The following is a 26,240-nucleotide window of genomic DNA, read 5'->3' on the forward strand; positions in this document are numbered from 1 at the left end:
GGCAAACGAAGGCTTGAAATCCATCTGTGTGTACATAATGCCAGCAGGCATGCTCCCCGTTGGACTTCATTGATGGCTATGTTAGAGATCATAGGAGCGGGGACAAGCTTCAACGCAAATGTTTGTTTGTTGTCCTAGGCACCTGAGATCTATACAGACAATAAGATGAGTGTAATATCAAAGCAATAGAGTCCTACAAGCCCAGACGCTTCAGACACCTCAGCCATCTCTGCTCATCTGAAAAGCAGCTCCCCTGTGAAACGACTGCTGGAAGCTGTCTGGGAAGCACTTGATTTGGCTGACAGTGAAGCTGACAGTGAAGTGAAGAGAGTTTTGGCTTTTGCGCTGTAGTTTTGTGTGTGTGTGTGTAAGGTGCAATGGATGAGCACTGGTTCTTCTTACAGGCTGAAGTAATATGTATCTGTAGTATTTTCATCTCTTACATGCATTTTATCATCTAACTGTAATATTTTTCTCATCTGAATCTTGAATCTTGACCTAATCCTGAAGTTACTGTATTTATTTTGTTAATGTATCAACTAAAGACATTGAGGGGACAGAGATCCGTCTCTATTCTTTAAGTCCCCTATGAGCAAGTACTTCCTACTTCTCTGGCCACACTCAGGGCTTTCATAGCCAGTCACAATCAGGTCTTTGTGGGCCAGGCTTGTCTGTCATCACCCTGGTTCTGTTGATATAGGCCCCGTGCTGAGAACGTGGCCCTCTGAAACACAGCCTAAGTGCTGGCTAATTGAGCTTGTCTGGGCAGAAACTGTAAGTGTGCTGATAAGCAGGTATTTGACCTCTCAGGAGGCCCCTAGTTTTGGCCTCTACAACCACCTCCTTAATGGGGCCTTTCAGAGGAAAAGCATTTAAATCCTGGAAGAGACCCGAAACTAATTTCCAAGTGTACTTCATATGTTATTACAGCTCAAAAGTAAGATTGGTCAGTGACATGCACCAATCTGACCACTGTCTACATGATCTCCTACCACAGAGATGGGGAGACAGCACTGGCAGAGTCCTCCGAGATCAGAGCCAACTGTCCAGCAAATAGACTGACAAATTCAAAATGTGTAACCAAATGTGACTTTTAAACTGTAATTTCTTGTTAGCTAGGACCTTTTTAATTGAATGTAGTATTTTTTTTGAAGGATTGTCTTAATGTAACTGTGCATTCTGCATAATTCAGTCTTGTCGACTGCGAGCATTAATTAAATAAACCTAATCTAATCTAATCTAATCTAATGCAATAAACAGTGTGTTGCCATTGCAACAGTATTCAGCCTTTCTCAATATTTACTTATATTCTCGAGCAACAAAATGACAGTGAGAGCAGGGGGTGGTGTATTAATTGGTTGCAGAACACTCAAATTCTCCCTGTGACACCAATTAGATTAGTCTTTCGGTATTAAAATTCCAACACGCTGATGAAAGCTTGCGGGTGCAATCTATGGAAAGAGCCCATGAAATTGTCTATAAGCTGGTCTGTAAGAGGGAGTTGCTCTTGTTTGTTTTCTTCATTCCTGCTGTATTTCCCTATCTGTGAAAGGCTAGGATCTATACTGCGTATGTCTGTGTGTCATGAATGGATGCCCTTCACGTATCCTCGTCTAATTGTCATGTGGCCCGCCTCCCCGTGCCTGCGCCCTCCTGTCTTTTCTCACACTCCGGACAGGGATCTGTGTCTCTGAGCCCAACGGTCTCCGGACCCCCACCAGCCTCTCTTAGATAATCCCGCTGCCTCCAGGAACCCAAGACTAATCCGCCAGTCTACTCGGCACAGGCAGGCAGGCAGGCCACCGCTGAGTTCCAAATCGCCCGGAGTTCTATTACTCCCCGCTTGGGTTTAGTGACCTTTCACTGTCACAAAAACAGGATTTTTGAAGCAAACTTGTATTGATGCGGTGTATGTGTGTGTGTGTGTGTGTGTATGTGTGTGTGTGTGTGTGTGTGTGTCTGTCTGTGTCTGGGGGGTACATGACTTATCGCCTGTGATCACCCAACTACCGTTTTTTGGTGCAGAAAATGTATATTGCTCTTGTCTCCTCAGAAGGGACACATACTGTAGCTGATGTAAGTGTACCAGCATCACCAGTACAGAGCAAAGATACAGTAGGCCAACCTCTGTATCTGTCTAAATCCACATTATATTTGTATTATAACCTTTTCATCACTTCAGTATTAATGCAAGAGATTAGATTTGTATCAGCCTGTATGCATATGTCAGGTATGTGGCAGTGGAATGCTCAGAGGAGTGCCAGGGGAAAGCTAGCTAACCCTAGAGCAGTGGAGGGTATGGGTGCAGTACTGTGTGTGTGTGTGTGTGTGTGTGTGTGTGTGTGTGTGTGTGAGTGTCAGGGGAGGTAATGTGTTTGTTTAGGTAATGAGCCATGTTCTGTTTTCCTTATGATGACAGACTTCATCCTCCACCACCAGTCGCCATGGTGACGCGGGGGGATAAGCAGCTGGGCAGGCATGGTTACTCCCAATTCTCCCTTCCCCCATCACTGAGGCACCCAGGTGCAGGAGGAGGCCTCCCTGCCAATCTGAAGCTCATTCCTACTCTGTGTATTCCCAACATGCCCAATCTCTCTATTATGCAATATCTGATCATTAAACCACAGGTCTACAGTGTCCTATAGCAGTGGGTGGTTATTTATTACACCCATCAATGCAGTAGGTCATCTCTAGATCCATAGCTACAATACAATCCATCTTGCTTATTTATAGTGCTTTCAGGCAGCATTCATACCCCTTGATTATTCCACATTTTGTGTTACAGCCTGAATTAAAAATGGATTGAATTCATCTACACCCAATACCCCATAACGACAAAGTGAAAGCATGTCTTTAGAAATGTTTGCATATTTTTTGAAAATGAAATACAGAAATATCTCATTTACATAAGTATTCACACCCCTGAGTCAATACTTTGTAGATGCACCTTTGGCAGCAATTACAGCTGCAACATCTGCCCAATATTATTTTCTGAATTCTTCAAGCTCAATGATTTTCAGGTCTTGCCATAGTCTTTCAAGTAGATTTATGTCAAAACTGTAACTAGGCCACTCAGGAACATTCAATGTCATCTTGGTAAGCAACTCCAGTGTAGATTTGGCCTTGTGTTTTAGGTTATTGTCCGGCTGAAAAATGAATTAATCTCCCAGTGTCTGATGGAAAGCAGACTGAATCAGGTATTCCTCTAGGATTTTGCCTTTGCTTAGCTCCCCAGTCCTTAATGATGACAAGCATACCCATAACATGATGCAGCCACCACTATACTTGAAAATATGGAGAATGGTACTCAGTATTGTGTTGTATTGGATTTGCCCCGAACATAACACTTTGTATTCAGTATTACATTTTGCAGTATTACTTTATTGCCATGTTGCAAACAGGATGTTTTGGAATATTTGTATTCTTTACAGGCTTCCTCCTTTTCACTCTGTCAATTATGTTAGTACTGGGGAGTAACTACAATGTTGTTGATCCATCCTCAGTTTTCTCCTATCACAGCCATTCAACTCTGTAACTGTTTTAAAGTCACCATTGGCCTCATGGTGAAATCCCTGAGCAGTTTCCTTCCTCTCCGGCAACTGAGTTAGGAAGGATGCCTGTATCTTTGTAGTGACTGGGTGTATTGATACCCCATCCAAAGATGCTCAAAGATATATTTAATGTCTGCTTGTGTAAACATTTGTAAACAATGTGTAAACATTTCTAAAAACATTATTCCACTTTGACATTGTGGGATATTGTGTGTAGGCCAGTGGAGAAAAAACATCTAAATATAATCAATTTTAAAATCAGGCTGTAACACAACAAAATGTGTAAAAAGTCAAGGGGTGTGAATAATTTCTGAAGGCACTGTATTAGTGGCTCTCCCAGCCTTGGGGAATGGTCCTCTGGATCATATCTCTGTTTCCCAGGTTCCCTGCACTGACCTCAAACCACTGATTGTGTGCATTGTTGGTGCTTGCTATGTTACGTAATGAGTTGGCTATGTGACAAATGGGTTGTTTTGTCTGTGGAAACAATTCCGACATGGACACCCCTTCTCCCATTCCACCTGGGTTTTATCCTCTCTCTGAGAACATTAAGAGTGAAAATGTGTATATTTCATTTTGGAGTATATTTGCTCCAGTGCCATGGAGGAGTGCCATTTTCCCACTGCGCAGCCATTTTGGATCTGCCAAATAAACAAGGAGGGGACAGAAAGGGAGAAGCAGCAGCAGTGGCGGTGGCTCGGCTAGCCAGTGTTACCATGGCAACGGAGGCCATGCTCATCTCCCTCATGCCCAGTCTATGTTGGCCCCAACCTGCTGCAGTGCGAGCTGGGTACTTAATTTCACTGACCCCCTAGGTCTGGATTGAACAGGCTCCATTGATTAGGACAAATGGAGGGATGCCCGGCTGGCCTGGCCCCTTCTGTAACTGGGTTAAGGACATAGTCATGGAGGGTGGAAGACAGTTAGAGCACCAAGATGAATAGCAGAGGCTTTCTTTGTTTTACATGAATCTATTACATATTTAAAGGCTAATTAGTTGATCCATTCATTCAGTGTAAATTTGCCAGGGCACCACCTCACTCTGGGTCCATGATTGGGCCATTTAATGTATTCCACCCCTAAATAGGCGCCTTTAAACCTTTCAACTGAATCACCTCTGAACAATCCTCAGATTGTGTGTGCGTGTGTCTCCTGCTGCACGGTTTGTTTAAAGTTTGTTTAAAGTCTCTGTGTGAGATACCAGGTGGAATCTTGTTTTGGTGGTTAGCTCTTGTGCTGCATTTGTTTACACACATTTTCATGAATCACTGGATCCTTTTAACACCCAGTTGACAAATGAAAGTATCTAATGTATATATAGAACACATGATAGGGGACGTTTTGAGTTCTGCAGTGGTGGAATAGGGATTTGTTTTCTTCAGCTCTGTGAGGCTTGGATCCTGTGTTGACATTATGCATGCAATATCAAGTACAGGAGAGAAGGGTTCATTCCTGAAAGTTGTTAGTCCATGACTGAGAACCGTATTCACTCCAAAAAGGCCAAGATGGTTCCTTGCCAACATAATACTTCAAAATGATATGTATAAACTGGACAGGCCTAGCAGTATTTATCGTAGGTGGACAGGGAACTTCTGTTTGTTGAAATACTCTACATGAAGTACATCATAGCATGATGACCACAACTTAAAATATCGATATTCTTTTTTTGATGGGACATACTTTGCATGCATGTTAGTGTGTGTGTGTGTGTGTGTGTGTGTGTGTGTGTGTGTGTGTGTGTGTGTGTGTGTGACTAGGTGGGCTCGGTGCAGCTGTTTTTTTTTTCTGTTGAAGATTGAATAGATCATAGAATTCAGACTCCCCATTGTCTCATTAAATCCTTGTGGTCAGAAGTGATATAATCTCTAGTAAATACACTCTAGGGATAGGAGGTTTCAGATATGAGACAGTTTATAGACATGATACCCAGGGTCTTGCTCACGGCACTGTTTATCTTTGTCCTTTGCCTGAGGTGTCTTGCTGTGGATGTGTGTGTGTGTTTGTGTGCGTGTGTGTGTGTATGTCGAAGGGTTACACAGGGACAGTGGCAGGATTCGACGCCAGCTGCTCCTTGCAATGTGGCCCCTCCTCCCTCCCACTCCCCTGTGTCGGCCCCTTGTCTCCAGTGACAGGCAACACAGTCCCTTTATGCCACCTGTCCATCATACAGACCCCACCTTGGGGAGCCTCTGTCATTGAGGGCCGGGCTTGGCTGGTACTGCTCACTGGCTTTGTTTGGGTGGAGGGAGGGAGGGAGGGAGGGAGGGAGGGAGGGAGGGAGGGAGAGAGAGAGAGAGAGAGAGAGAGAGAGAGAGAGAGAGAGAGAGAGAGAGAGAGAGAGAGAGAGAGAGAGAGAGAGAGAGAGAGAGAGAGAGAGAGAGGGAAGCCCCTCCCCTCCTCCAAGCACACAGTACAGACAGCTTCTGTCAGCTATTTCCTGCATCTGCCTCTGGGCAACAAAAGATCCATCCCTGCATGCTTCTCACCTACCCGGGATACCCACAGCCAGTTTGTTTTGTTAAGCGCTAGGTAGAAATATACTGCCCAGTGATTTTAATACGGATTATTTCAATAAACAAATAATTGACTAGAATTCAATGAATGTCGCCCAAGCTGCAATGTGTTGAAACATTGATATCTTTAGAGAGTCCCTTTGTAATTTAATCATAAAGTATAGTCGTAAAAATGTTTTTTTGGGGGAAGTACATAAAAAAATTAAAGCCATAATCCCTGCTCAGTCCTGTCCTCACTGCCCTTTACTTCCTCTTAGTGTCATGTACAGATGTAGGATCTTAATTTGATCACTCTTCTGCTGCTGAGAATTTTTCTGCATCTCAGGAAATGCAGATGAGCTTTGTGATTTTCATAATTTCACTGAAGACCCACAGTAACACATGGTTATGTTAACAGTGTGGCACTTTTCATGTAGCCTACTTTTGGCCAGATAATAGCCTAACCATCGATCAAGCAGCATTATGGACTTAACGTTCAAATCCTGTTGCTGCAGGATTATTTTGCTGTGACAATATAGGTCATAGGTCAATTAAGATCCTACATCTGTACACCCTAACACCCTGGGTGTCTGCTGGAGGTCCTCCTCCTCTCCCTCCTCCTCCTGTTCTAGGCAGTGTCTCTGATCACAGCTCGGAGCTCTGGATGCAGCATGCGGGACGGTGTGGTCCTTCATGGTAGGGGCTCCTGTTGCCCAGGCAACAGCCTGTCCTTGAGAAAAGGGCACATTTGGGAGTTTAGAGGCCTGACACGCACAGTCAAAACTCATAAAGAGTGGAGACACACACTCCCTAAAATAAACACATGTATCATAGCTGTGTGTGTGTGTGTCTGTGTGTGTCTGTGTGTGTGTGTGTGTGTGTGTGTGTTTGTGCGCCGTCTACCTCCCCTTCCCCCCTATTTCAGAGGCGACAATACATTTCATAAAGCAACAAGCATGATTTCATTATCCAATACATTAGTGTTCCAATCAATGATATGTACAGTGCCTTCAGAGAGTATTCATACCCCTTGACATATCCCACCTTACGTTGTGTTACAAAATGATTAAATTTTTATTTTTCCCCCCATCTACACTCAATACCCCATAATGTCAAAGTGAAAACATGTTTTTAGAAGTATTTGCAAATTTATTGAAAATGAAATACATAAATATCTCATTTACACAAGTATTCACACACCTTTGCTATGACACTCCAAATTGAGCTCAGGTGCATCCAGTTTCCTTTGATCATCCATGAGATGTCACTACAACTTGATTGGAGTCCACCTGTGGCCAATTCAATTGTTTGGACATGATTTCGAAAGAAACACAGCTGTCTATATAAGGTCCCACAGTTGACAGTGCATGTCAGAGCAGAAGCTATACCATGAAGTCCAAGGAACTGTCCGTAGATCTCCGAGATTGAATTGTGATGAGGCATATATCTGGGGAAAGGTATAAAACAATTTCTAGAGTGTTAAAAGTTTCCAAGACACAGTGGTCTCCATCATCAACTACCCAGACACTGCCTAGAGCTGGCCGTCCGACCAAACTGAGCAACCGGGCAAGAAGGACCTTGGTCAGGGAGCTGACCAAGAACCCATTGACCACTCTGACAGAACTACAGAGTTCCTTCGCTGAGATGGGAGAACCTGCCAGAAGGACAATAGTCTCTACAGCACTTCACCAATCTGGGCTTAATGAGAGAGTGGCCAGACACAAGCCACTCCTAAGAAAAAGCCTCATGACAGCACGCCTGGAGTTTGCAAAAAGGCACATGACAGACTCTGAGATCAAAAGGCAAAAGATTCTGTGGTCTCATTTTTGGCCTGAAAGCAAAGCTCTATGTCTGGAGAAAACCAGGCACAGCTCATCACCCGTCTAACATCATCCCTACCGTGAAGCATGGTGGTGGCAGCATCATTCTATGGGGATGCTTTTCAGCGGCAGGGATTAGGAGACTGGTAAGGATAGACGGAACAATGAATGGAGAGAAATACAGGCAAATCCTTGATGAGAACCTGCTACAGAGTGCAAATGACCTTACGAATGTAACAGAGCTTAAGAAAATCTGCAAGAAAGAAAGGGAAAAAATCCCCAAATCCAGATGTGCAAAGCTGCTACAGACATATCCAAGATGATTCAAAGCTGTAATCGCCGCCAAAGGTGCTTCAAACAAAGTAATGACTCAGGGGTGTGAATACTTATGTAAATTTGATATTTCTGTATTTCTGTAACACAACAAAATGTGGAATAAGTCAAGGGGTATGAATACTTTCTGAAGGCACTGTATTTATTCACTAGATGACTGACAGGGGGCGCTGTTCTGAAGTCACTATGATACTCCTTATAAGGATCAGCCTCCACAGGAATTAATGAGAATTTACAGTATTCCAATATAATGTTTCAAGGACAAAAATACATGCATTTAAGTATATATTTGTTGTAGTGGGGACTGCAACATAACTCTGTAATACAATTCCAAAATGTTCTGTTCAGTTCATACAATTCTATGTATTGTTTAGAAAAAGTATGTATTAGTGTCTGTAATGACAAAAAAAGTATCTTCCAAAACCTGTAGCTGTTGAAATACAAACAACTCTACACTACAAAGTGAACACGATGTCGATTACTATAATGTAAAGCTGGAGAAGTTAATGCATGATCCCATAATAATAGGTTTTCAATATTGCTGACCAATTTAAGATCAATCTGATGTAAAGTTACTCCCCCATGAAGCCAGTAAAAAGAAATTGCAATAGTCAAGATCAATAAATGACTCTTAGTACAATATAACGTAGAAACTGGTTCGCTCAGACTCTAAAAAACACTGGGTTCACTGGTGGCCTTTTTGTATACTTTATGTAGTAGTAGCCTGGCTGCTAACGTTAACTACATTCATTGTCAATGCACAATATTTGTTCAACAGAAGGACTATTAGGAAATTCATAAGAACAGCAGTAAAATTGTACACGTATCACCACTTCATCCATGCTTAATAACATCAACAATGGGTTATCGTTTTGTAAGCTAGCTAGCATACACAGACACTTGCTTACATGCGTTGCTACTGTATGGTTACACAGTACCACAAGCTGTCAGGAGCAGTGTGTCTCTCAAAAATAGACCAAAAAGTACATTTTCTACACAAATCATTTTGATACTTACATATGAAATGTATTTCCATATCCCTTGAATTGGTGCTGGCTGCATCCATATGCTACACATCGTGGCATTGTTGACAAGTTGGCTATTTTGTGTGGGGATATCGTCACTTCCATTATTCAAAGCCCTGAAAGGAGGAGTATGATAATGGTGGCCCGTTGGCTTCAAAGGCTCTTATTGGCCAAGACGTAGCGTCAGCTATCCAGGGTTTATATGTATCATTGGTTCCAATAAGGGGGAAATGTTATGACCAAGTGCTTTACAATCCTAATCCCCATGTTATTGGTTGTGTCCTGAGGTTCGGCAGGTATGCTGTTCCCATGGGGTGGGGTGTAGGTGTGTGTGTGTGTCCATGTCCTTTGTTCCCCTCAAAATGACAGGAGAGATTCTGACATGAGATCACTCCTACCTCGTCCCGTTTCCTACTCAAATTCTCAACAGAGAACACCCATTCAAGTGCTGATGGAGAAAGTAGATTTTCTACTCCCCATCCTGGATCACTCTAACACTCACATTACAATAGCCACCATGACTTAGTGTCCTGTTGCAGTGAAATATGTTTTTATTTCAAGGTAGCATGCAGTGCTAGCTGAGTGAAGCCACGTTAAATCAGTCTGGGAGATATGTGCTTTATGGAACCCATTCACAGTGTGAACTGTTGCAGTACAAAGCTAGTAGAGATGATGACTACATACAGTAACTCCTGTTAGCACCTGTCAGAAAAGCCTGGTGTGGATAATGGCAGGAGCAGACTCTTTTGTCCTCCTTACCACTGAGAACTTCAGTGATTATAATGATGTATGATTTGCTTTCACTTTAGTTGGGGAGTTATACCACCTACATTCCACTTGATGTATCATTGTGTAACTCAATGTGTCAAAAAGGGATTTTATATGCATGACAATGGTCATCTCTACAGGCTATTCAGTGTATAAACTGTATGCATCTTCCTGTTCAGCTATGTCTTGTGCTAATCATATTCATCAGATAAGGTGGGTTTTAGACGTAGCTCCTGTGACTGCAGCCAGGAGATGTAGCCACAGCCAGGTTGAGGTTGACAGGGAATCTTTAATGGAGATTAATGCTCTCACAGGGGTCAGCCTGACTCTCCCTGGCCACACCCCAACCATCTGTAGCCCCATGTACTAAGGCTGGGGCCTGGAGGTCCACCGCCAACCTGAATGGCCCCTAGGACCCTCCAGAGAGCAAACTGTCAAGTGATCTGCCTGCATGAAATGACCCTTCACGATTTCTGTGTATCTGTCGGCTCAGATGCCTGTAATTTTACCATACCCCATATCTGCTTCTTTTCTCAGTCTTTAAAAAAAATGAGAGAGAAGAAAAGATGCAGTGAAAATTCCAGACATTATTACTGTGCTGAATGTATGGCTCCAGAGATTCTCCCCTTTCATCTTTCTTTTTCATCTATAGACACATGGTAGTTATCAGACACTATGGAAATACTGTGGTTAAGATACTTTTCCCTTTGCTGATTTCACATTTTTGGGGTATTTATGACCTGATGATCATTATGACTGTGCTGTGTTCCAACTCAAGTAACACTATGTTGTTTGAATTAGAAAGATAATGTTTGCCACATGTGAACGAAACAGTATTAGGAGATGGTCCAAGTCCTTGCAGAGGTGTGTGTTGGTTTGTGTTTGCATTTTATGTCTGAAAGCGTCCGCATGCTTCCCTCCGAAACAGTTCGGAACAGTTTGTGCATATATTCTGACAACATTTGGTGACGTTTTTGTTAGTTTTGGTCTTCGGCAAGTTTTCTTTTCGGCTGCTTGTAAACAAAACAAAAAATTCAGATGCAAGCCGAAGTCGGTAGCCGAAGTGTACAACCCTTCATCAGTGATTGGTCAACAGTAGGGATTCTTCAATGAAGTGTTTGTTGTCATTCAACGAGAGATGAATCGCTTTCATGCAAATCTTTTCACTGAGAAATACTGCACCAAACATCTTAGGTAGATGTAAAATTGTGCAATTAACGTCAAAATTAATGACATACAGTGGGGAGAACAAGTATTTGATACACTGCCGATTTTGCAGGTTTTCCTACTTACAAAGCATGTAGAGGTCTGTAATTTTTATCATAGGTACACTTCAACTGTAAGAGACGGAAAATCACATTGTATGACTAAAACCAAAATCCAGAAAATCACATTGTATGATTTTTAAGTAATTAATTTGGATTTTATTGCATGACATAAGTATTTGATACATCAGAAAAGCAGAACTTAATATTTGGTACAGAAACCTTTTTTTGCAATTACAGAGATCATACGTTTCCTATAGGTCTTGACCAGGTTTGCACACACTGCAGCAGGGATTTTGGCCCACTCCTCCATACAGACATTCTCCAGATCCTTCAGGTTTCAAGACTGTCGCTGGGCAATACGGACTTTCAGCTCCCTCCAAAGATTTTCTATTGGGTTCAGGTCTGGAGACTGGCTAGGCCACTCCAGGACCTTGAGATGCTTCTTACGGAGCCACTCCTTAGTTGCCCTGGCTGTGTGTTTCGGGTCGTTGTCATGCTGGAAGACCCAGCCACGACCCATCTTCAATGCTCTTACTGAGGGAAGGAGGTTGTTGGCCAAGATCTCGCGATACATGGCCCCATCCATCCTCCCCTCAATACGGTGCAGACGTCCTGTACCCTTTGCAGAAAAGCATCCCCAAAGAATGATGTTTCCACCTCCATGCTTCACGGTTGGGATGGTGTTCTTGGGGTTGTACTCATCCTTCTTCTTCCTCCAAACACGGCGAGTGGAGTTTAGACCAAAAAGCTCTATTTTTGTCTCATCAGACCACATGCCGTTCTCCCATTCCTCCTCTGGATCATCCAGATGGTCATTGGCAAACTTCAGACGGGCCTGGACATGCGCTGGCTTGAGCAGGGAGACCTTGCGTGCGCTGCAGGATTTTAATCCATGACGGCGTAGTGTGTTACTAATGGTTTTCTTTGAGACTGTGGCCCCAGCTCTCTTCAGGTCATTGACCAGGTCCTGCCGTGTAGTTCTGGGCTGATCCCTCACCTTCCTCATGATCATTGATGCCCCACGAGGTGAGATCTTGCATGGAGCCCCAGACCTAGGGTGATTGACCGTCATCTTGAACTTCTTCCATTTTCTAATAATTGCGCCAACAGTTGTTGCCTTCTCACCAAGCTGCTTGCCTATTGTCCTGTAGCCCATCCCAGCCTTGTGCAGGTCTACAATTTTATCCCTGATGTCCTTACACAGCTCTCTGGTCTTGGCCATTGTGGAGAGGTTGGAGTCTGTTTGATTGAGTGTGTGGACAGGTGTCTTTTATACAGGTAACTATTTCAAACAGGTGCAGTTAATACAGGTAATTAGTGGAGAACAGGAGGGCTTCTTAAAGAAAAACTAACAGGTCTGTGAGAGCCGGAATTCTTACTGGTTGGTAGGTGATCAAATACTTATGTCATGCAATAAAATGCAAATGAATTACTTAAAAATCATACAATGTGATTTTCTGAAATTTTGTTTTAGATTCCGGCTCTCACAGTTGAAGTTTACCTATGATAAAAATTACAGACCTCTACATGCTTTGTAAGTAGGAAAACCTGCAAAATTGGCAGTGTATCAAATACTTGTTCTCCCCACTGTATTTCTTGAGTTATTTTAGATTAATTCTGACTATTTTGAGGAAGTGTATACTGGCTACAGCGTCTCAAGATAGACAAACAGTACTATTGCTGCTTTTTTCTTGTTTTTCAAGCGTAGGTCTTTTTGAAGGAGTATGCGAGCACACTCAATCAGTATGTGAGCACACTAGGCACCAGCATGCGGAAGGCTGAAGGAATGGGCATAATGAATGGGGATGTTTGGCTTTACTGGTGTTATCAGGTTACAACACCTTTAATCCACCAACAGATTATTTTTAGTGAGCTACTATGTTAACCTGTCACACGTGACTTTTGTCCTTGATTGCTTAACCATAACACAGTTATACTGTGGGTATTCACATGGAGGGAAACCTCTGATACCAACACAGGGACACAGGGTACATTTGAGCCTTGTATTTGACACCTAGGAGACATATAGATAGCTGAAATTGACCTGTGGGTTGTGGACAGGGGTTGTTTAAAAATGCATACGGTGAGTATCGTGTGTGTGTGTGTGTTGGGACGTGTGCTGGCTGTCTAGTCTGTGTTGTAAAATTGGGTCCTCCCCTCTCCAGCTGTTGTGCTGGTGAGCCTGCCCACTGAGAGACCATTTCCCAGGTGTCTCACACATTTCTTACTAATCTCCTGCTCACATGGGCTCCGCCAGAGCACCTAATCTGTCTCCACGGCGCCCGCTGGTTGGATTTGGGCTGGATGCTGTCTGAGGAGAGCTCACTGACAACTGTAGAGGAGACATGGCTTAGAGCAGGGGCACTGACGAAGAGTCACTTTCCACCTGCCACATCCTTCTGCAGACACTCACACATTCATGCATAATGAATACACAGAGACCCAATTGGCCTACATACATGTGTAGTGTACACACAGATGCATAGAATGTAAGATGACAGGAGCTCAGCCATCACTGGGCGTAGAGGGGAGTACATCACCAGTGAGGGCTGCTGTTCTGACCCCAGCCTCTGAATCACCCTAGCATTCCAGCCCTCTCCTCTCCTCCTCTCCTCAGTAGTGCCAATGGGCATCCGACTCACACTGGAAGTGTTCCTGTCCTGTCTAGGATGTGGAGAGAATCTTAATTTACGTCAAGTAGATCATTGATGGTCAGCCTCACACCCTGCTCCCCAGTGCGAGCCACGGTGAGATACAGGCATGCTAATTGCATCAGACAGGGAAACCTAGAGAGGGAAGTGAATATCTCATTTGTGCCCATGTGTGGGGTGAAGCGAATGCGAGTCGTGTTATTGCTTTCACACCGTCCTGATTGAATTAGCTGGCGAGGCCCGGGCCCTAATTGAATTCTGGGGCCCTGCGTCACCACTCAGCCAAAAAGAGTGTGTTCCCTATGGAAGGGTTACATGGAGGGGACAGACTGGCTGTTGTACTAAACACCTCCTACCTACATTATGGATGCTCTCCTTAGGCCCATCACAAGGTTAGCTTCTCCTCACATGTGACCACTACAGAGACTTTAAAATCATTCATATTTGCAAGCTGTCCCTATTATAGCTGACTGTTTTTCCTAATCTAATTTGGATTTGATCTGCTCCATCGTGGGACAGTAAGTATGGCACAAAACAGTCATCTCTCTTTATGGTCTATCCTTATTAAGGGATAACATCTGATCTCTATTTCCCAGTGATTCATCCAAATTGTTTATAAAGTAGACAGAGACAGTAGACAGAGAGCAGGAAAGCCATGCACATGCCCGTTTCTCCCTACAGTAGTCCTCTCAGTGGCAATTGGAAATACACTTCCACACAGAGAAGCCCTGTGACTCTGGCCATTTTCACCGCTTTCAGCACTTTTTTCTGCTGCGCTAACAAACCTTCACACCTCCAATTCTTTTTTCCCCCAGCATTTTCTCTTTCACACATCCCTGATTCTCACACAGAAGCACACACACACGTAATGAACACTCACACACACATGTACGAAAGTACACACAAACGCGCAAGCACACATGCACACACACCTCACCCCTCTTTCTCTCCCTTGTCTCTTTTTAATGCTGCTTTCATTAAATGCAGCAGTTTTAGGGGCTGGTTTTGAAGCAGCTGAATAGGAGGAATGGGGAAACAGGAGAGGGGGTGGGGGTGTTCACCGTCACTGCTGCAGTCCCCCAGCCTTCTGGACAAAGGACCTCTCTGTCGGGCGGGGTTGCTGGGGGATGGAGGGGGGGACAGGGGGGAGGGAGGTGTGGAACAGGTCATGGGTTTTTCTCAATAGACCTGCTCTGGCTGGATTAGTGGCTGTTTTCAGCCAGATGATTCCCTGGCCATGGTGAAGCACTGCACAGCTCAGACAGCCATGATGGAAATGTCAAATGCCCAGCCTTTATTTTGTTCCTCCTGGCTGTCTGGGCTCACCGTTCTGCTGCTGTGCTGCCTGCATGTATGTGTGTGTGTGTGTGTGTGTGTGTGTGTGTGTGTGTGTGTGTGTGTGTGCACGTGTGTGTGCTTGTGCATGTGTGTGTCTCTTTGTGTGTGTGTGTGTGTTTGTGTGTAAGCAAACTGAGCTGGAGAAGCCAGATTTACCGGCAGCTCAGAATGCTTCCAGTAGAGTGGCTGGCTCCATAATCGGCATTGTCACCAAAAACAATGGAGGCCCACCTCACACACAAATACAGACTAGGGTAGATACAGTGTATTTTCCTTTCCTCTGACATAAATCTGCCTGGCTGGCTAAAACTTCCAGGAACCTTTTGAAACAACTAGCAATATACCTGCTGTAAAACCTGACTGGCTCCCTTGCACGGAGGACTCACTTCTCACAATACATTTTTTATACAGTGGGTCTACAGTACTCCCAATTAAATTCTTTATGTCAGGATGTGTTATTAGAAGTCATAAACACAGACAGAAAGGGTTGGCCTCTAGCCAGTCACTGCCTCTGCTCCGGAGAACAGCAGTCATTGAGATGTGACAGCCAAGCCTTTCCTTTTCTGACATGTGCCTGGAACCACTTTGAGGTCATCTGGACCCTTTGACACGGCTGCCACTAAATTAAATCCGAAGTGTTTATAAATTCCATTAGAATGTTTCTGTGTGCCTTTTCTTCTTGACTTAATGTGGCGTTTCATCACTTCTGTCAAAATCCATGGGTTCTAAGAGCTGAGAAAAAAATGGCTTATTTATTTAATGATATTAATAGACATGTATTTAAAAAGAATAAAAGAAAGGAGGGAATATAAAACTCCAGCAATGAATATTCCCCTCATATTCCCTCCCCTTGCCAGAGGGATGTCTGAAATTGGAAGCTACATCCAAAAAAGGCTTTCACCCTTGCATGTCGACTGAGGGATTCGAGGGAGATTGTGATCAAACAGCTCAACAGTACCAATCTGAGCGAGGAGGGAATCATAGTGCTGATCTGCTTTTTAATCAGAGCTCTGTACTTTTCTGCAGGCTACATCTGACACCAAGCAGCTCCTTAGCCCTCCAACACAGCCTCTTGAAAGACTGATGGAATTCCCCCCCAAAATAAAGGCCTGGCAGCAGGGCCGGCTCCAGGCATAAGCAATCGCTTAGGGCCCCCGGCCACTAGGGGGCCCCTGACCAGAAAAAGGAACTCAGTCAGGGTCTCAACTGTTGAGCATTAAAATAGTAGAATACACTAGGTGTAAGTAAAAAATGTGTTTGTGCATCAGCAGTTTTTCTCTTGTTTTGTCAGTCACTGACAGTCACTCAATTTTTTTGATTGATAAGTTAGTCTAGCCAGTTATCTAAACTTGTAGTAATCATGGCCGAATACCGACCAGGAATGCAGGGCACGTGCCAAGGGGCCCTGACCTCCAGGGGGCCCCCATTGATTTTGTTAGTCACTCTCACTGAGATATCATTAACATGTCATAAATTATGGCAAAATGTGTCAAATTGCAGGAAAATAGCATTAAAACTGCAAAAATGTATCTTCACCCCATGGCAAAATGTGTAGAATTGCAGGAAATTAGATTTAAAACTGCAAATATGTCTCTCTGCCCCATGGCAAAATGAGAAGAATTGCATGACATTTGTTATAAAATTACAAAAATATATATATACGTCCCATGGCAAAATGGCCTGTCAAGAGGGGGGCCACTAAAACATTTTTCTGGCTTGGTGAGGGCACCCTCAACCAAATCTTGCTTAGGGCCCCCAAAAGGCTAGAGCCGGCCCTGCCTGGCGGTGACAGACTGAGCCCACACCTAACACAGCCTGTTCTGTCTGTCTGTCTGTCTGTCTGTATGTCTGTCTGTCTGGACATTCCTGGCCATATCTGGCTACCAAACAATAGACCTCGTTTTTGACACTGTGCCTCCTTCCCAACTCTCTCATCCATATTAAACATACTTGGCCTGAACTCCTTAACACACTCATTCACTCAAGCCTAAACACTGCCTTCTGTCTTTCTCTTTTTATCTCCTCTGTTCCACCCCTTCTCCTTTCCCTCTCGCTGGCTCTTTCTGCTATTTCCTTTGGTATCGCGCTCCTCTGACCTCTTCACTGCCTTAGACTTCACTGTGTCCTTTAGTCCCAGTCCCAATCCACAGAGCTGTAGCTGGGGCCTCATTCTGTGACTCTGGTGACTGGCAGTGTGAATGTGCCGGCCTCATGTTTCACTCTGTACCGGGCCGCTTTCCTCCATCAATCACGTGAGAAGAAAAACATGTCAAGACTAATATTTATTGAAGAGCTCGATCAGATTTTCTCTGTTTTTATACCCAATACCTTTTCCTGTGGCTGACGTTTATGACTATGATCTCGTCCAAATCAAGAGCCTCTCGCTGAATATTTATTTTTGCTTTAGCTATCCACAAGCTGCATCAGCCTCACGGAACATTGTCCTCTCTCTGTGTCTGTATGTGTGTGTGAGACAGTTTTTTCTAAGGAATCCGAGTTTGATGGGCCAGAAGTGCAATAGTGTGTTTAGCAGTTTTGGTGGGAGGATGATGATTGCGATGTGTTCTACAGAGAGTTTGTCAGGAGGTGGGATTGGAAAAGAGCAGTAATCTTGCGCCAGCATGGTGCTCCAGCATGGTGACTGTGAACTGGGATCTGTCTTCCTAGTATAAACAGTGGGATTGAATCCAGATTTATCCTGCCTTGTGATGTGACCTTCTCCAAATAAAGCACATATTTTAATCCAGCTGTAATTGCCAGCTCAGACCAGGGATGGATAGGGATAAGACTGTTTTATTTTTCCTAGATATGGAACATAGTGAGATGGCTATGGAACATAGTGAAACTTTGTGAGATGTGCTATGGAACATAGTCAGAGTTTGTGAGATGGGCTATGGAACATAGTGAGAGTTTGTGAGATGGGCTATGGAACATAGTCAGAGTTTGTGAGATGGGATATGGAACATAGTCAGAGTTTGTGAGATGGGCTATGGAACATAGTGAGACTTTGTGAGATGTGCTATGGAACATAGTGAGAGTTTGTGAGATGGGCTATGGAACATAGCCAGAGTTTGTGAGATGGGATATGGAACATAGTGAGACTTTGTGAGATGGGCTATGGAACATAGAGTTTGTGAGATGGGCTATGGAACATAGTGAGACTTTGTGAGATGGGCTATGGAACATAGTCAGAGTTTGTGAGATGGGATATGGAACATAGTGAGACTTTGTGAGATGGGCTATGGAACATAGAGTTTGTGAGATGGGCTATGGAACATAGTGAGACTTTGTGAGATGGGCTATGGAACATAGTCAGAGTTTGTGAGATGGGATATGGAACATAGTGAGACTTTGTGAGATGGGCTATGGAACATAGAGTTTGTGAGATGGGCTATGGAACATAGTGAGACTTTGTGAGATGGGCTATGGAACATAGTCAGAGTTTGTGAGATGGGATATGGAACATAGTGAGAGTTTGTGAGATGGGATATGGAACATAGTGAGACTTTGTGAGATGGGCTATGGAACATAGAGTTTGTGAGATGGGCTATGGAACATAGTGAGACTTTGTGAGATGGGCTATGGAACATAGTCAGAGTTTGTGAGATGGGATATGGAACATAGTGAGAGTTTGTGAGATGGGCTATGGAACATAGTCAGAGTTTGTGAGATGGGATATGGAACATAGTCAGAGTGTGAGATGGGATATGATGCAGAGTATTCAACAGGATAAGGATCCCTTCAGATATGTTTATTTTGCTCTGTGGGTTCCTGACCATAATGTATTCAGTGGTGTAGAGGTATTTATTTAGGTGCCGGAGAGCAAAAGAATAGTAAATTACATCATCATTTCTCTAAGTGTGTACCGACTGATGTAGTCTATTGAATAATATTGGGCTATTTTAGAATATATGCATAAAATGCATCCTCCAAATGCAAGCTCTGCTTATGCCTAGAAATGTTCTTTTTTTAATACCCTCAAACACCGAATATGCCATCATCACTGCCAATTGTGAATGATAATTCTCCACGCATGCCAAGCTGCATCTGCATGCCAACCATTTGATCTCAAACGGTTTCATGGGAATAGTCGATGCATCTATAGTAGATTTTCTTGAATGATGTGTTACTATTGTTTTGTGAACACATTTTAGAAGATAGTGTTAACAAGCTATAGACTACCTTGACATTGATTCAGCTAAACTTTATTCAATGACAACAGGGATAGCTCTCTGGTAGCATTGGCATAAGGACATTCAGAACGCTGTGGAGGTCATTCATAAGTGTGGCACCTCCTGTGTGTGAATTTGTCATGTGTTGCTTTAGCTCGTAGCAAGTCCCCACACCACTCCATTTCATCCTCTTACAGATGGAGAGGGAGAGGTGGGTGGTGATTATCTCAAGCTAAACCAACCTCAGCTGGTTTGGCCCCAGTACAAAAACAGCTCTTGACATGGTGCTTGAGCAGGTGCTGCTGTGCATTCTGGGAAGGGTTCCACAGTGTGTGTGTGTGTGTGTGTGTGTGTGTGTGTGTGTGTGTGTGTGTGTGTGTGTGTGTGTGTGTGTGTGTGTGTGTTTGGCGGGGCAGGTGGATCTGAGGTAAAGATAAAGGGAATTCAGAGAGAGTGAGTTTCACTGTAAATGGTAGTGCTTCACTGCTTTTTGAACATGCACAAACACACACACACGCACACACACACACACACACACACACACACACACACACACACACACACACACACACACACACACACACGTACACACACAGTTTCGATGCAGTGGTGTGTGATCATCGCCATCCCTATCCATAGCTGTACATTTTCCTCCCACTCAGGACCTTAAAGAGCACTTACAGGAAGTAGACCACTCCAGAAGATCTCAGGCAACCAGCGCGCTGTGAGCAAGCTGAATAATGAAAGAAAAACACAGTTGTCATCCCCACAGACTTCCTCAAATGAGAGTCTTTTGCATTGTGGCGGCTGGATGGCATGTCTCGTAAAGTGAGATGCAGGCAAACGGGGATTAAAACCGACCAAACATGAAATATGTAAATGGTAATATGTTCATATCTCATCTCTCTCTCTCGTGTTATTTTTTCCAGCTTGTCCATCGGCCTTCTTCAAGCCTATACAGGGTGATGCATCCTGCATGCAGTGTCCAATCAACAGCCGTACCACCAACGAAGGAGCCACTAACTGTGTGTGCCGCAACGGTTATTATCGCACCGACTCAGATCCCATCCAGATGCCCTGCACAAGTACGTACTATCGACCAAATGCACACACACACACACTCACACTCTTTTAATTTCACACCCTGGTCCTGAGGAACTGACAGGAATCAGAAATCAAAAGACAACAGAGCCTCTCTGAGCAGAAACAGTCCTGTTAGAGAGGAGTCCCTCACATACACCCAGCACTGACATGCTCATAGAGCACATGTCAACAGGTCTGGCCCAACACACACAGGCCACCATCCCCTCCTCCCATCACAGAGCCCTGCTGCCCTCAGCTAAAGCAGAGGTTACTGGGCCAGGCCATGCAGCATTGTAGCGGGACAGACGGAGAGAATAGACTGCACCAATATTCCTCTTGTCATACCAATGAAGCCATTTGAATAGGAATTTGTGGTTGACGGAGGGTCTAAGAAAGAGTGAGGGAAATACAGAAACATAGAGAGGAGAGAGAGGAATATGCAGTATATATAGTGTACTAAGAAAAGAGTAAGGGGGAGAGAGGAGAGAGGGGGAAGAGAAGAAGAGAGCGAGAGACCGCTCCTTTCACCACCCTCGCTGTTTTTTTTCCTTCCCTCCTTTGTGAAAGGGAGAGGGAGAGAAAGATTTGAGCGCTTCCAACAAAGGAGATTTGCATAAGCCCGGCTCTGGGAGCAGAGCAGCTGAATGAGAAAGCAGCGTCACGTCGCTGGTATTAAACACAGCGGGCCCGGGCTGATTAAATAAGGGAAACAGGCCCATTCGAGTGGCCCGCGAGCTAACTGGGGCCATTAGCCGCTCATCCCAACCCTCCCCAGGAAGGAGACGATGTTTAGGAGGCTGTTTTGCATGAGAGAGAGAGAGAGAGAGAGACAGACAGACAGACAGACAGACAGACAGACAGGCAGGCAGGCAGGCAGGCAGGCAGGCAGGCAGGCAGGCAGGCAGGCAGGCAGGCAGGCAGACAGACAGACAGACAGACAGACAGACAGACAGACAGACAGACAGACAGACAGACAGACAGACAGACAGACAGACAGACAGAGGGCCTCGATGGGCACTGCTCCAGGCCTGGAAGTCTCTTAATGGCAGCCAATTAAAAGGGTGGTTAAATAAGTGATCAATTCAGGTTTAGGAGTTTGTGGGCGGGGGGAATTTCCTTGTTTATCCCATTAGCACTGGAGAGAGCATCCTCCCTAATTAGCTGCACATGCCCATAAAAGATAAACAGTACCCATTGTGCGTTTGTTTGGCCTGTCAGTCAAATGTAATGCCGTGGGGAATGTTACTTTGAGGAACAGTCACTTTCTCTGTCCTGCAGTATGTCTACTTGGTGCTCTGCTATACATAACCAACAGATTGAAACAAATATGTGGCATAATAGACATCAAAAGTCACCTGATGTTGAAGATCAGTGTGTTTAAATGGGCATCCTATTAAGTTGAGCATACCAGGCAAAGACCTCAAAGAGACTGTACTGTATTTGTGGGCATGTGGTTTCTCTCTTCTCCAGTGAAGGAGTTATTTGAGTAGAGTGATACTGGCTCTGGTATTCTCACCTCCCAGAACTCCAAGGACACAAGCAACATAATTCCCCTGCCAACATCTAAATGAAATGTCATGAAGTAGTGCTTTTGAACTGACTAGAGTAGATTGAGTCCCTATCATTTCTCCAAATTTTTTTGGTCTTACACCTCAAGTCTGTAGCCAAACCATACTCTACATATGAGACTTCTGTAAATGCTTCTCACATTCCAAATAGAAACCAACTAAGATGTTGACTGTCTATTGTCTGTGTTTCTCCAGCGGTGCCGTCTGCACCTCAGAATGTTCTGTCCATCGTGAACGAGACGTCTCTGATGCTGGAGTGGCAGCCTCCTAGGGAGTCAGGTGGTCGTGAGGATGTGGTCTTCAACATCATCTGTAAGAGCTGTGGAGGGGGCCGGGGAGGCTGCACGCGCTGTGGCGACAACGTCCAGTTTGTACCCCGCCAGCTGGGTCTGACTGAGCCCCGGGTCTACATCAGTGACCTGCTGGCCCACACACAGTACACCTTTGAGGTGCAGGCCGTCAACGGGGTCTCCGACCAGAGCCCCTACTCACCACAGTACTCCTCCGTCAACATCACAACCAACCAGGCTGGTGAGTAGAGCCTTCCTTATGCTCTCTCTGTCTCTCAATTCAATTCAATTCAAATTACTTTATTGGCATGGGAAACATATGTTTACATTGCCAAAGCAAGTGGAATAGACAATAAACAAAACAGAAAACAACAAGGGAAATAAACATTACACTCAATGTTCCCTGTAAACTGCGCACATGCGCAGGCGAGCAGCAGCCGCGAAACTGCCGCGCAGCTCCCCCGGGACTGTTGCGCAGAAAAATACTGTATCAGCCCACAGAGAGAAGCATGAGATTGAACTTCACTCAACTTTCTAGACTTTTCCCTGTTAGTTAACACTATCAACGTTTCCCTTTACTGTGGCAATTGTGATCGAATCAACGCAATATTAGCCACTTTCAATGCAACATACCGAAACAAAAGGAAATATGCAATATATTTTGTTGTAGGCAGAACACATCGGAGTAGGATTCTATTGCATTGACACGCATGACTCAGCCCGTACACTACTCAGCTCGCGCAGCATAAACAATCAGAGCTGTAGTAGGCCTATATGCAAATAGACCATTGCCATATATGGATCTATGCCATTTACTTTGATCTGGACTGTGCTTACAGCTGTGGTCGTAAGTAGATGTGCTTGTTTTGAGATCAAAGTAAGAGCTGCATGTATCCACGTTTGCACATTTTGTTCATATCCTTTGCTAGTTAGTGAGTTATTAGCCCAGTTATATATCATTTGTAGTCAGTAATAGGGGAGGGACTGCTTCCTACAAGAGCACAAAACGTGTACATTTCTAGACATCTTTGAAAAGCGAGTCAGGTAAAGAGCTGTGTTGAATAAGAGAGACAGGCTTGAATAAGCTAGGTAACCAATAAGCAGAGGGTAGCATAATTTGTCTGTTTCTCTGTAATAATGGTATGGGAATAATAATGCATGTTATTTTGTAAAGTGGTTTCTTGCACCAAACAACACAACACCATTTTCAGTCACCTCCTTGTCTGAAGGACAAGTGGATAAACAGGTTAATGTCAAGTCCTGCAGTTTTTTTTCCGAAAGTCTCATGGAATGTAGGCCTACATTGAACACCACACATTGGCTGCTACTGTAGGCTGACTGATAGAACAGCTATTTCCATGTTAAAATGTTAGGTGATGCATTTTGTCCATTGTTTTTGATGGTAGGCCACTATGGTAGGCCTACATTAGGATCAAAATAGCCACAGTAGTCAAAATAGCCACAGTAGTCACATTGATTACAGTCACAAAAGTTTTAAAAGAATATAGACCTTTCAAATGTTATATTATTGGCTATGTACAGTATTGTAACAATGTGCAAATAGTTGAAGTATGAAAGGGAAAATAAATAAACAGATAAATATTGGTGGTATTTATAATGTTTGTGCTCCATTTGTTGCCCTTTTCTCATGGCAACAGGCCACAAATCTTGCTGCTATGATTGCGCACTGCGGTATTTCGCCTAACAGATATGGGAGTTTATCAATGTTCCATTTGTTTTCAAATTCTTTGCGGGTCTGTGTGATCTGTGGGAAATATGTGTCTCTAATGTGATCATACATTTGGCAGGAGGTTAGTAAGTGTAGCTCAGTTTCCACCTCATTTTGTGGGCAGTGCGCACATAGCCTGTCTTCTCTCTGTCTCTCTCGCATACACGCACACCGCACGCGCACACACACACACACAATGATGCAGTCTAACTTTTCTCTAATGTGGAGTAAGTATGCAGATTTGTTCTAAAACGAAGTGAGATGTCTGTTGATGATGTCTCAGGCAGGGTTTGATGGCCTGTTGGTCCTCAAGAGTGTGACCTCATCAGGGCTCTCAGACAGAGTAGCTCAGTGAGCACTACTTTCCCTCCTGTCTCCCTTGACTGCTGCTCAGTGATTATAGTTCTAACATCTCAGGCCCTTGCTTCATCCACCCACTCATCTCTAGTCTTACTTTGAAGCTTATAAAGTATTTGGTAATATGCCTTGAATTCACTGTGATCCCCGTTCCCTCTAAGAGTTACATTATAAACTGCACCCAAAACAGTAATGGGACAATTAGTAAGAGACCACTGTCTTTCCAGTGAATAATAACATCTAATCAAAAACAGGTCTGTGTGATTGGCTTAACTTTTTCATCTTTGGGATCTTGGAGAAGCATGCTCCAATCACTGGCTGTCTCCCGTAACTATGGTAGCAGTGCATGTTTTCCACTGTGTGCTTTGTGGTTGTAGATGACTGCGCCTCCATTATTTCATCCAAGCAGCAGCATTGATTTGCTCTTTAATTGTCTGTATGAGACGCATCATTTGGTGTGCCAGGCTGTGCTGCCTGAGCACTGATGACCGGGGATATGGGCTACAGGCTTTATCTACGCCATGGCTTTGTGTCCTGTTGGCAGTATGCGTAAGTGCCTGTCATCTCTCATCATCTGACTGGACTGAGGAGAGACTTCTATGACTGAGCTCCCCAAAGCCCTATGTTACTGTGCATTATTAAAGTGGACATATTGGCTGTGTTTAACTATACAACTTCACCCCTCCTTTACCTCTTACTTTAGTTCTTAAGCTGATGTGACTCACTATGATTCAAGCAGAGATGCAAGGAAGTAAAGAGGCAGAAAGAGTTATGCGGAATACAATATATGGGCCTCTTACAACACATTTTTGACACATTTGAATCAGATTTGTTTTTGAGAAAACAGTATACAATACTACGCCGCCTCCTTTAGAGTCAGTCAATTAATAATGATTAAAAGCATCTCTCAGATTAATTAATATAACTGGATAAATGGATGTTTGTATTGAAATAACCACCTCTTTTTGATAGTGTGATAGTGAGTGGTTGTTGTGGGGGTTAATGAGGGACCTCAGAGTGCAGTAAAGGCTTTTAATGAGGACCCTGCCTCAACTCTCCCTCACTGGGCCACAATAAGTCTGCCACCCCTGCCCCAGCCTTCTCTACTACCCCTCCTGAACCCCCTCCCCCTGCCGTGGGGTCCTGGCGGAAATTGGGGGGCTCTGCGCCGTCTCCACTGAAGTGGCCGTCACTTTGGATTACAGCGCCAGGGCTACCGTCAGAGAGAGCTGTGAAAGAGACTGAACTCTGGCTCACTCCCCCTCCCCCTCCCCTGCCCTGCGACCAGCCTGGATCTTACTTGGGATAGAGGGGCAGAGTGCTGTGTGGTTCCACAGTGGGCTGGAGCTGGGGTCAATGGGACCAGGAGCCTGTAATTGCATCTGGTTTGGGAGGCTTGGAGGTTACATAAACATCATGTCACCCCTAATTAGCAGAGCCGGCGTCGTACCTCCCCCTTATGTTACAGAGAGAGAGAGAAAGTGTGTGTGTTTCTGTTAATCAGACACGTTTGGAACCTAAAGCTGTACCCGCTGTACCAAGCATTTAGCTGCATCCACAATAACATCTGCTAAACTGTGTACGCAACCAATAAACATTGATTTGATTTGATTTGCTGGGGGCGGGGTGTTCCTTGAAAGAAACAAATGAAAAAGAAAATTGGATGTGACTGGTGTGAATGTTTTTTTCTCATGTGAACGGCTCCCGTCCTCGGCTGCTAGTACTTGTTGACGAGTGGAAAATTAACGGGGTGTGAGGAGACGAGGGTAAAGGTTTTAATTCACCACCCCCAATC

At 44.2% G+C, this 26,240-nt stretch overlaps 1 protein-coding gene across 4 annotated transcripts in view; it reads left to right on the forward strand.

Moving 5' to 3' along the window:
• Positions 1-26,240, forward strand: part of LOC311138493 (ephrin type-B receptor 2-like) — a 144,257-nt gene that overhangs the window by 79,256 nt on the left and 38,761 nt on the right. For all 4 annotated transcript variants that reach the window (XM_084173194.1, XM_084173196.1, XM_084173197.1 and 1 more), the window contains exons 4-5: positions 20,348-20,503; positions 22,265-22,600. In XM_084173194.1, the coding sequence (XP_084029320.1) occupies positions 20,348-20,503; positions 22,265-22,600 (492 nt within the window). The remainder of the gene's footprint in view (positions 1-20,347; positions 20,504-22,264; positions 22,601-26,240) is intronic.

Source organism: Coregonus lavaretus (genome assembly GCF_964263955.1).
Source record: "Coregonus lavaretus genome assembly, chromosome: 12".
In the NCBI taxonomy this organism is placed as follows: domain Eukaryota; kingdom Metazoa; phylum Chordata; class Actinopteri; order Salmoniformes; family Salmonidae; genus Coregonus; species Coregonus lavaretus.